This window comes from Desmodus rotundus, chromosome 2, assembly GCF_022682495.2.
Source record: "Desmodus rotundus isolate HL8 chromosome 2, HLdesRot8A.1, whole genome shotgun sequence".
NCBI lineage: Eukaryota > Metazoa > Chordata > Mammalia > Chiroptera > Phyllostomidae > Desmodus > Desmodus rotundus.
In genome coordinates this window covers 150262261-150275274 of record NC_071388.1, presented here as the reverse complement: position 1 = coordinate 150275274, position 13014 = coordinate 150262261, and the positions used below count along the sequence as shown (strand labels likewise).

The window sequence follows — 13014 nt, the reverse complement described above, 5'->3', positions numbered from 1 at the left end:
TTTCACATTCTATACTTAGCCTGACCATTCTTCAATTTTAGTTTCTCATCAGAGAATTTAGATATAGCAAAGTAAACAAGAATGAAAATATTAACATTTGGTGTGGCTAAAGAGCCATAGTTGAATTTCTTGATATGAGATGTCTGTGATTGAAATGAATGCACACAAAACAAAAGTGATCATTAACAAGAAAAAGTGCTTAGAGTAAAGGGTGAGGACTGAAAAATGAATGTTAATGTTCTTAAGAGTAAATATTACTTTCTATGCACAGGGCCTCAATGCAAACCAAGCAGTGACTTTAAAATCAATTTCACACAGCCTGTTTCTTGTTTCTAATTCATTTGAGTTGCTTTTTATGTAAATCACTTTGTAGGAAATCTTGAGAATAAGATTTTTATCTGCTGTACTAATTGGTTTTATGCATTTGCGTTAATGAAACGAGGGCCAAAGATCAAAGTGGGAATAGCCTAGAGAGAGAGAAAAGGGCTCTGGAAAATAGAGAAGAGGTAGAGATTGTTTTTTTAAGGCCAAATAGTTCTTTTGCAAGTTTAATAATTTGAGAACAATTTTTCCAAGTAGTTTAAAATGAAATAATTAAATTTTTTAAGAGTACCTTAGAAAGTCCATAGGCTAGACTTTAAGTGACTACATTAAATATGCTGCTTTCTGAAATCAAGACCTCAGCACAGCTATTTAGAAGGTTTATAACTACTTAATTTATCTGTAAAACAAAGGTATCACAAACCATAAAACCCATTATGTGGAGTGTACATTTTATCCTAAGGAATATAAAAATAATCTATAGTACTCCATTAAAATATCCAACAGAACCAGTGTTCTATTTTTTCAAAAAAATGATTTAACAAAGCAAAACTGCCTACAAAAATTATGGCAAATTTTTAAAAATTCCAAAGTTTTCATCTATAAATATATTTCCAAATACACATTTGTAAACTCATAAAGCACATACCTGGGAATATTATATATAAGTATTTTCATCTTATAGAATGTAATCTTTTGATTTAAAGACACAAAAGTATTTATTTACCTTAATAATAGAAGGTTAAATTTTATAGGAATTATTATCATATTTTTGTATTTCTTTTTCTAGTTAGGAGATATGCATATGTTGAAAATGTTTTTAATTATTAATGCTTTATAACTTCACTGTAAAGCATAAATTCTCAAGAAGGGAATAAATTACCTATACATTATTAGCCCTGTGAGAAAAACATAATTTATCTTCCTCAGTCTTTCAGAGCTTAAAAGAGTAAAGAATTAAGTTTTCCCACCAACGTCAAAAACAATTATGTAATGTTAATATGCTGGAACAAAATTTTAAATAAAAAATAGCTTTTTAAGAAAATCTATAATCAATAAACAATATCAGTCACATTGATAATACCTTTCATGACTTTAATGAAAAGTCTAAATTCCAACTGAAAAACTTTCTATAAACTCATTTGTTGCTTGAAAAGTGCCACAGTCTTAACTATTGAAGTCTGTGCCTTAGACAGGTGGCAATTATACAAACAACTGCTTTAACATGTAATTTAATTAAATCAAGAAGTACATAGTGTGCTAAAATAGTTTAATTCTATAACAGGAAATATATAGTCTTTAAACATGATTTTATTTTTGTATTACATAATTCCTGATATAAATAATTGATATACATAATTTAGAAAAGGCATTAAATACAGAAATTTATTTCAGGATTAACAAATTTATCTTTTTACCTTAAATATAATAAATTATAGTTAAATAATAGATATCTGGAGTAGCCATTATATTACAATCATTATATTATTCTTGAAGTAGTTGTATACTTTGGAGGGTAATAGATTGTATAATATATTATTTAATTATATTACTATATTGCAATTATATATTATTCCTGGGGCAGCTCTATATTTTTGCATTTCTATTAATATATAATTCATAGAAATCCTTACTTGGCAATATAACTACCTTTTAATATAACAAAAGGTCACATTTAAGGACAATAATTTGACCTGTAATAAAATTATTATTTACAGGAACAATAATTGAGAAAGGAACTAGGTTGAATGCATCCCTAAGACAATCCTCAAGTAGACTAAAACACTTAGAATGCACATAAAGAAAGCCTGAAATTTTCTGCTCCAATAAATAGGACCTTAAAGAAATCAAGGTATACTCTTGTGGATCAGGATTTACACCCCTGATCCTGGGCTCTCCAGACCTTTCTGCTAAGAAGAGAAAGGTATTTCATTCTGGGCATTTGGTGCTCAAGTTGTGGGTGAGAAACAGTTATATCTCCAGGGAACAAGGTTAGACAGAAGATCATGGTGGAACTGGGAATGTCTGGACAAGCTACACACTGAGATGTGAAGGAAAAACAGAGGGGACTTCAGGGGGAAAGTTTAAGTCTTAAGCCCATTACAGAAAGTACAAGAAAATTAATAGGGATTCTCTGGGGAGAAATGGTGCTGCAACACTAACAAGCCAGTGATCTTAAGCGGCTCTATTACGTGAATCTCTCTGGGATTCAGCTTTCTCACCTTCTAAATGAGAAGATCTGTAAGTTTTCCCGGAGTTCATGGATTTAACAATAAAACTCTTTATACTATGTTTCACATACTCAGGAGAGATGCAGAAGAAAGTTCTTTCTACACAGAAAATAATGTGAAGATTTCTTTGGATCATTTGAAATAAAAGAAATACCACCAACATTTGGGAAATACCAAATTAACCACCCTCTGCATGTCAGTTTAAAAAACAAAGACATAGAGTGTTTTCACACATCTGCTTTTAAAAAACATTACAGAAAGTGACAGCCTGACAACTTAGATTATATTCATAAACATCCCTAAATTGGGGAGTTTGATGGGCCTATCCATTGAAAGAGTTAAAAATGTAGATTAAATGTAGATAAGACTATAGGATCGAGTCACCTGAAATGAATGCAGACTTTTTCTCTACCCTTAACATCTCAAAATTGTACTGGGATTTAGAAACTACATATAAAACTGAAAATATTTAAATGGACAAAGTAACCTGGAGACTAGCTAAGCTGTGATAAACTTACTACCAACTTAAATCACTAGGCTAAAAAACCTTATCTCATGTACCTGCAAAATTTGGCACTGAAATTTGTTTCCATAATGATAGATCAATCATGTTTGTTCTTTTCAAACACTGTTACTGTGCACTTCTAAGTTATAAAGTAATTAGTGTTACTTAGTTGTTCAAAAGCATCCCAGAAATAAAAGCTTAAATTATTTTGAATCTCACAGAATTCATTCAATGGTACATCCCAAATACTGTACAAGGCACTAGAGATCTATTGGAGACTAAAACATACTGGATTCTGGTTCAGTATTTGTTTTTGACATTATTCCCACCAATATGAATAATAATAATAATAATAATAATAATAATAGCCACCTTGCATTAAATGCCTGCTCTCTGCACTCTGTGAGGCACTCTATATATTTCATTTGATTTTTACAATATAGCTGTAAGTAGTATTATTAGTCTTATTTTACAAATGAGAGAGCTGAAGTTCAGAGACATTCTTCAAGATCAGATAGTTTATAAACACAAGAGTTAGGATTCCAGATCTCACGCCCTTTCTCAAAAGCCACATTCCCTCCAATGTGCCTTGCTGTGGACGAGAACCTGAGGAATATAGATGATTGGCACGGAGTGAAGGGCTCGAGAAATTTAACTTGCCTATTAAAAAATGAAATGGACAAGTAATTGGAAATGCAATAGGAAGAAGAGGATTAAAGAAAAGAAAATCTGTTTTTCACTCTTCTGTATTCTAATTGTTTTACAGGATATACAATAAGACTACTGTCTCCAAATGGCAAAATTTATTTTCTTTCAAATATGATGAAGCATTTTTGAGGCTGCCAAAGACAGTTTAGACAACTCAAAGCAAAATTGTATGGAGATATAAAATTCAATGTGAAAGGGTTTTATCCTTTTTTAAAAAAAGGTTAAATGGTAATTTAGTTTAAAGGATTTGATTTATTATCAGTTTTTGAGAACGTTAAGTATGCCCATGGTATACTGTTAAAGCCTGCATAAATTAAGAAGCAATTTCTTATGTCACTGCTTTTAAGATATTGTTTCAAATGAAGAATATCAGAAATTAAATGTATGGCAGTTTGCAACAATCTTTTTCGGACTTAGAGATGAATGAAGATGTAATGCATTAAAAGGATATTTTTTGGAACGGTAAATGGATTATATTTGAACTGGCTTAATGTTTGAATCACATGCCTCCATACAGTGAAATGAGCTTTGACCCATCATAGAAACATAGCCCAAGTATGCCCTCACCTCTCTCTCTTGCTGGTGTGGAGGTCCTTTTTCTTGCCTTTGTTTCATCCCACATGGACTAGTATGCCCCTTTTGTTGGCCTCCCAGTCCCTGCGCGCATAATTAACAGACTTAAGCTGGTACACCGTGCTCCCACAGACTCCGCCAGGCACCAGAGGGAGAGCATGCACATGACCAGACCTAGAGCATTTAGGCTTTGGCAGAGGGATTCTGAAACAGCAAGGAGGAGCTGATTGCTATTATACTTCTCAGAACCTTGAGGCAGTCAACTTCTACTGCTGCCTCCCGTTACCACCTCTTCCCACTGTTAGAATCGTCGCCAGTGCGAAGGGCTTTATGGAGGGGAAAACACTGAGTTACTACTGTTCCAGCCACTCAGATAAAGAAAATTGCTGGCCCTCTTTATTTTGGGTCAGTATTGAAACTCCTCTTCCCTGTTTAAGTGTTAGTTTGCCATAGCCTACAATTGCACATATAAAATGTCAGAAATTTGCTAGCCAAAATTACATTCTTTTCACAGAATAATTTAAGTAAATGATTTCATTTGAGTTGGCTCTAATTAAATATATCCCTCAATAGTCAGTCTTTATTATGCTTTTATTAGAAACTTTGCTCAGTTCCACTATGTTCTAATGTATTCCTACACTAATGCCTTTCCCTGAACTGTGACAATGAAAACTTTATAAGATTTGCTTTTCCATAGAGGAAAACATAATTTTGAAAAAATAGACAAATATTAAATAATAAACTTCTGTTAAATTAAGTATGAAGTCCAGGTTTTCTTTTTAGTGGAAGAGATATATTACACTGAATGGCTCAAACCTAAAGACTATGCATAGAACTTACACATTTGGTTTTGTGAACAAGTAATATGTTACATGTGAACTTAAATGCTAACACTATAACAACATCTAGCTTTGGCTAAGTAACAAAAATATACATGCAAAAAATTGTGTCAACACCTCTTAAAGTGTGTAGTAGTTTCCTGTAATAATCCTGTAGCTTACTTAAATGAGAGAGAGAAAAGCTTACCTTGCTAAAGTCAACAGTGCTGTTTTCTCTGCTCACATCATTTTTATTTTCAACAGAGGCTGGAGCAGACTGTGGAGAAACAACCTGACCTGCTAAAAGAGATTGTTATTATAGAATACAAACAATTACTTACATAATTCCAGACATATTGAGTGAAATATGAATTAAGCTAAACTAATATAGGTTTCTTAATGAGTATATGAGGTAAGCACAAAGGGTCAATATAACCAGATCTCTACCAATAAAAATATTCTCATTTATCAGTTACAGATAGAAACAGGAGAATTCAGTCAAGAAAAGGTAAACAAATTCTCAGATTAAAACTCTAATTAAATAGTTATTTCTTATGAAGAAAGATTATCTAAAAAATATTTAAAACTAATTATGATTTTGAAACATCATTGATTTTTACATTTCATCCAATACTGATGATATATATTTTTTAAAAATATGAGATAGACATCTGTTATAATTGAAGCCAGACTGAAGAATTTAAAATGCATAGTTTTTTAAATGGGTAAATATTTATCTGAAAAGTAAACAGCATATTTATAGCTTCCATTGCATCTGAAAAAAACAAGCTAATGAGAAAAAATACTTCGACCATAACTTTTAGAGATTTGTATATGAAAAATTCAGTTAGAAATACCTTTACCTCACACAGTATGAAAACTGTGAATATGATTTTATGCTTCTTACTGTTTGATTGTATAAGCATACAAATATTGGTCTGCAGAGAAAAGATCAATAAACTTAGTTGTATTAATTTTCCATTAACACTAACCAGCAACTTAATTACTTTGTTGTCTTTCCCCAATTATAGGGAAGATTATGATGTTAAGTGGGCAGTAGAGCTGGGAAGGTGACAATGGCTAGCAAAGGATAATTAAATTTCATTATGCACTAATTATGAAACATTTTTTAACTGCAACTATCTGTAAGCTCTCTGTTTTTAGCAATTAAATGATAAAAATTAATGAGGTTTTGCAAAATTTCACATATCTCTCTTCTTCCTTAACCTCTCCCATCCTTTTGTTGCAAAACGAGTGATGATGACCCCGCTTCAAAGCCATGACCGTGTTTACAATAATCGACTGCAAACTACTGCTGCTACTCTCACTGGTCTTGTGCATCAGGAATATACTCTCTTGTGTCTGCCTCATTCTTCTCTCTACCCACCTACGTTTCAGCTGGATTCACAGTTCACCTTTAGTCTCATCTCCAGCAACTGCAGTCTACATTCATCTGAGCTTCTCTGAACTACTAATGCATCAACAAATAAAACTGTTATCTTTAAAATTTCTCCTGAAATCCTACTTATTTATTCATTGCTACCAAGAAATTACCAACTATGATTTAAAACACTAATTTACTTTCAAATATTACTAGAATTTTGTTTTGTGCACTATTAAGCGTCTCAGGGGTCATTTATTAATAGATAACTTTTTTTATATTTTAATATTGTTATATTGTCAGAAAGTAATGGGCTTAAGATTCTTCTAGAACTGAAATAGTCTTTGCTTTCACTAAACAAAGTAAAATAATACATTTGGTGAAGATTTTTAAAATTACTTTTTAAAGAAAATTTGCCTTTAACCATGTACATAAATTCTGGTTATAGCATATTCCAAGATATGTATAAAAACTTTAGAGTTAAGCAGAATCAATTCTATTCATTCTCCCATTTCTAACTGCGACATGAAGCTATGACTGTGCATTGTTCATTAGCAGCCATTTATCATTCTCAAAACAATAACTGTAATTTTTAAAAAATCTTTTACATAATGCATTTGTGCTACTGACAGATGTCTTCAATCACCAGTTTCACATCATTCTCCATATTTTCATAAGTTAGAACATTAGAGAGATTTAAACTTAAATTTACTGAAGGTTCTGTAAAATTGAGTGGTGAAATTCGAGGCATGAAAAAATTAAATAAACATGTATGAGCCTTCTTATAATAATTTATTTCATGTGGTATAAAACTACATGGAAGAACAATTATTTAATTCAGTCAGAAAACAAACACACAAAACAGAGTCAATCCAATGCAAAGTAATCAACTTTGAAGAAATTTAATTGTAGAGAGGCTATGCTATAATTTAAAATTGAAAAAATTAAATAGCTTATGTTTCCATAAATATACTTTGAATATAGAACATTTCACAAATTACTTTCACCTTACATGATATGTTTACAACATTGGTACTTGGATTTTGCCTTGAGAATATTAATATATTTTGAGATTTATAGTTCTATGAAATTCTTGTTACAACATGATAAAAATTTTACAAAATATTACTCATAAAGCTGAGAATTAAGAAGGGATTTGAGCCTATTTTCTATGAATATTTTAAGTGGATATGGATATTGACCAAGTGGAGGGTATTTAACTAATAGGAAACATACTAAATGGTAGTAAATCCTTGCTTCTTTTGGATTTTAGATATGTACACAGAATGTATGCTAATACAGGGGGGAAAAAGCACAAAAACTACCAGACTATGATTTAGGAATATAAACCACAAATTTGGTATCTCATTGGTCAGCAGTAATAGTGAAATAACAGTAGTAAATATTATTAGTTAAAAATATTTAATAACCTCAAATTGCAAAGTTTAAGTGCTCCAAAACTTATTTTCAAGATGTATATTAATTTGTTAAAATGAAAAAAATATACATTAAATGTGTATATCTTTAAGGCAGTACCTAAAAACTTGGCAGGATACAGAAAAGTGTATAGGTAATATAATTTTAAAATTAAACTGATAATTTTGGTTTGGGTTACTTTGAAAAAACTAATTTTTTCAGTAAAGCTTAAAATTTCATTATCTATCTGTCTACCTATCTATCAAACTAAACTCCCCACATGAATTATAGTCTATTAAACTACTGGAAGTCTCAAAAATTAGAATAATTTTTTATAATTCTGTCATCAATTATAATCTTTATCTGTCTAAATACTAGTTTCTTTATTTCAATTATCACTGTATTTCAAAAGAAGGTGATGGGTTTGAATTTCAAAATGACTTTCATTAACTCAAATACTATTACATAAAAAGAATCAGTAAATTTAGGTTTGAAAAGAGCACCCTTTATTTTCTCACTAATGTCTAAAACAATAGTAGTTCACACAATAACAGTTTTCAGGTAAGGATTTTACCTTCAAACAGAAGTGAATATGTTTTCTAAAAGAAAAACAGGATTTACTAGAGTATTTCCCCCTCCAGGAAAAAATAGCATGAAGTTAGGATTTAGCACTCACATATATGTGTGGAAGCTTTATAAATCCTAATTTTATGGTAATTTGTCGAATCACTAGGCCACAATGCTTGAGAACATACATGTTTTTGTCTACTCTCTTGCATGACCATCATTTCACACACTAATCACTGTTTATATTAATATATCCTATAAGTAAATGTCATTGTAATGTTTAATCACATGTTATTAGCATAAAGATGACTGTCCAAAAACAATTAAAAAAACACTAACTCAATAACCTTATTACATTCAGGGTAAATTATTCAAAAACTGATGAAAAATGGACACCACTGACAAGAAGTGGGAAGAGTTCATGACTATTTAAGTGCAAACATTTGAGAAACCTAACATCATCCTACATGTTTACCATATATGTTTGTTTTTCCAAACCTTTAAACTCAAAGAATCCACCCTTTTTAATGTTATCCACTTTAATATGTCATGTATCTTATCAATTAAAGTGCATATTATGTAATATTCATATTAGCAACTGCTTGAATAAAATTTCCTTTGAATCATGAATTCAATTTTTTCCTCTAGATCTCCATGTTGGGATTACATATCAGTCAGATAAAAAGTTATTATAGACCATTAATTTTTCCAAGGCAAACCAGGAAAGATGTGGGGCAAACACAGGAGAAACCTGAGAGTAATTCAGGTGACTACTATCTAGAAAACGGAAGCTCTGCCTTTCTCTTGCAACTCCATACACTGTTCACAGGGTTCATTGCGAAACGGGCATGACATTTCTCTTATCGTCAAGTTGCAGGGGGGTAATGTGAGATTATGCCAAGAGTACTAATTTTACTTTAAGTATTATCAGTATCCTTAAAACATCTTATTGAAACACAAAGGTAAAATACATTGTCAAAAAATCTTTAAGTATTATATTCATATCTGTAAGTCCTTACCTATAGTCTTCTTCTTTTTTAAATAAGTTATATATATAAGTATTGTAAAATAGCTTTTAAATTTCTATTTGGCCAAATTCAAATCAATAGGAGAATAATATATTACTTAAGGTATATCATTATTTGCTACTGCTTAACATACTGAAAATCATGTGTAATAGAAGGAAACTGGGATGAAGACATGGAGGTACATTACTATTATCCTAGAGACCAAGCTGGTTTACACTACCTCAGAAAACTTCAACGCATTTAGAGTACCCAAAGGGTAGGAGATGAGGAAGGTACAGAGATGAGATGAGCCTGTTAGAGACAGACACAAGACAGAGCAAAATAAAGAAATATAAAGATGAATGACAAGGTTACATATATGTGTAACAATACATTAATTTATGGGAATAGAAAACATGAAAGAAAGGCTAGATATTTAGAAAGTTAAGTGAGCTACACTTCAAAAACATAAAAAGTATGCACATATTTAAACCTGGAAAAAATTATTATGAATGAAATAGTTAACGTAACATAAATAACCAATTTAAACACACCATACTAGAAATATTTTTGTTGTTAAGAATCTAGTTTTGGCATTCCAAAACTCAGTAGCAATAACACAGCCTCTAAACAGACCCATCGATTGTGCCAATGATGTCATCTTATTTGGGGAACAATGGAAAATACCTTCATTATGCAATATTTAATTCTCTCACCTAAATGAATCTTTTACTATATTTTCTTTCAAGTGATTCTAAGAATTGTTATTCTAGCTTTTTTTCTTCAAGGAAGAACATTATGAGGGATAATTTTCGAACTCTTAGTATCTTATGATACCACAGTATTTAAAAAAATAAGAAAGCATATAAATACTAAACACACATAAAAACATCATGTATCTGAAAATAAAAAGTCCAACATTTACAAAAGTAGTGATTACAAGGTAGTAACAGTGACTTCCAAAAGCCATAAATAAAAATCACCCACCATCCATACGTCTACATTGTTGGACAGGCTGGAGTTTGTGTGGCCTGAAGAGCCAGCATGTGCCCCATCCTTCGAAACCTAAATGTTCTCCCGTAATCCTTGGCTCTGAAAGTATGTAAGAGACCTCCTGCTTTTTAACTCCTTCTGAGATCTTAAATAAAAGGTACAACTGGAAAGTGTTCAGAATAGGAAGTTGAAAGATATCTGAAGGAAAAGTATTCAAGTTAGAATTATCAATAAAAGACCCAGCGGAATGAAGATCCTACACCTAAGAAAACTAAGAGTCCTAAATTATTTTTTAAGTATAAACTTTATCACTAGAGTAATAATATTTTATAATAGATTTGTAATCCAAATGTCTCAAGATATAATTGCATGCATGTCATAAATGACACATACAAATACTGATATATTTTTTCTAGATAATTTGACACAGAAGTCTTTTTTTTATTTTTAGGAAGTCCTTCTAGTTTCAAGGCATTATTTGACTATTCTTGATAAATTTATCTTGAGTATTTTCTACCCACATCCTTTTCAGGGTTCTAAGGTTAAAGAAGATATTATTTTCCTGTTACTTTTTGCTGTTGTTTTGCCAAAAGTAACTGTCACTTTTTATTGAAAAAGAATCAGACATTTAATTCTCACAGTTTTGATGCTTAATGAAAAGTGAAAGTTAAACACAGCATGGTGGCATGAAATATGCATGGTGAATCCATAGTACCCTGCATCTTAGCCCTTAAGAGAATGTGCTGAACACCAAGAAAACAATTATACAAAAAAACTAGTGTAGTATTTGGAGATGAGATTGAATAAATTATCACAAATCACTAAGAAATTGAACAAAATATTTTAGACTTCAGGAGGAGAGAAGCAAGGAAATTACTGTCTTACAAATATATAAAATCTATACTGGGAATAACCCGTATTTGAAATTCAGACTGACTTAACTAAATGTTTAAACCTGGGACTGCTACCCAAGGTAGCATGCTAAAAGAACAAGTCAATTAAGAAAGTAGAAACCTTATTCTATATCATTCTTTTAGGCTTATTTACATAAGAATAAGTTCATCTTTTAGGGAATTTCAATTGTTTTGCCTCTAAAATAATAGTATATTAAATAAGAGAGTGCTTATTTCTATCCTATGCTTGGGAAGAAAAATGTTTTGTTTTCAAGTTTCCAGAAAATCTTCATTCTAATCCCTAGTCTATAATCTTAAATGAAAAGTCAGTCTTTTTACATAAAATCCTCTACCAAAGAGATTTTTTCCTTCTAAATATTTTATTGTTTATGCTATTACAGTTGTCCCAATTTTTGCCCCTTTGCCCCCTCCACCCAACCTGTCCCCCACTGACAGTCAATGCCCACCCCATTGTCTATGTCCAAGGGTCACGCATACATGTTCTTTGACTAGTCCCCTCCCCTTCTTTTAACAAGTTTCCCCCTCCCCTGTTATAGCTGTCATCTCACTTATAAATGGAACCTGAAGATATTTTTTAAATAAGAATAATATTATTCCATTTTGTACAATTTAAAATCCATTTGCATCTCTCTGTACTACTGCACAGAAAAATTTAAGTCTCTATTTCATATTTTGAAACAGAATCCATAAATCTATGTTTATGTCTATGAATTTTGATATTTATTTATCTATAGTTTGTCAGAGTTCATAAACAGTTTGAGAACCTTAGTAACAAAGGTCTTCCGTACTTTATTCACTTCTGGATAGATTTAATTCTAAATTGGTGAAGTCTACACATATTTTTAGAAGACTCAATATACATACTTATGCAAAGTATGTGAGGAAGCAAAACAGAGTCATAAGGAGGTATTACAAGCCTAGACTTAGAAGACTACTTTTGACAGCAGAGTCTACAACAATACTTAATTGGATGTATGAATATTATTGGAAATGCCTCCAAGTTTTTATTACCCTAAAGAACTTCTCAAAAGGATCTGTATATGTTCAGATAAAGGCTGACTGTACAGTGACAGAATCACTTCAGAATCACTCACACTCCAGTTTTCAGAGAAACTAAGCAGTTGTCTGAACAAGACAAAACACATGCTCTCAGAAAATTTTCTATCTCTATGTTTCTATATGCCAACTTGTGATTCAAGTCTACAATTCCATCAGTTCTTTCTATGTTTAACAGAAGTTTAAAGCACTAACGGTGTGTCCAGGTCTACATGATATTACAATAAATGTCTCATATAGTAAATTTAGCACCCTCTTTCCTTCAAGAACTTAATGAAATAAAATTATTTTATAGCAAATATTATCCCCAGTGAAATTTGAGATGTAAATTATAGCTAGTTCATAGCCCAAGATCCTTGCATCTTTGAGTAAACGTGTATACTTAATGTACACATATATTTTATTGTCTGCTTTCCAGTGCAAGTAATGAAGTGAAGACAGGTGTTTATTTCTTCTTAACGTGCTTGCATTCACCAAGAGTTAATTCATAGGGGGAGTATTTTAATAAGGTCTTTGGAATCATG

At 31.2% G+C, this 13014-nt stretch overlaps 1 protein-coding gene across 8 annotated transcripts in view; it reads right to left on the bottom strand.

The window, feature by feature from the left end:
* The window catches only part of SLC4A10 (solute carrier family 4 member 10), a 271426-nt gene that overhangs the window by 87048 nt on the left and 171364 nt on the right, over positions 1-13014 (bottom strand). For 3 of the 8 annotated variants that reach the window (XM_024579743.3, XM_024579742.3, XM_045187445.2), the window contains exons 7-8: positions 5365-5456; positions 4333-4422 (exon numbers count right to left, since the gene is read on the bottom strand). In XM_024579743.3, the coding sequence (XP_024435511.2) occupies positions 4333-4422; positions 5365-5456 (182 nt within the window). The remainder of the gene's footprint in view (positions 1-4332; positions 4423-5364; positions 5457-13014) is intronic. The other 5 variants (XM_071220660.1, XM_024579748.3, XM_071220661.1 and 2 more) reach the window with 3 other exon arrangements.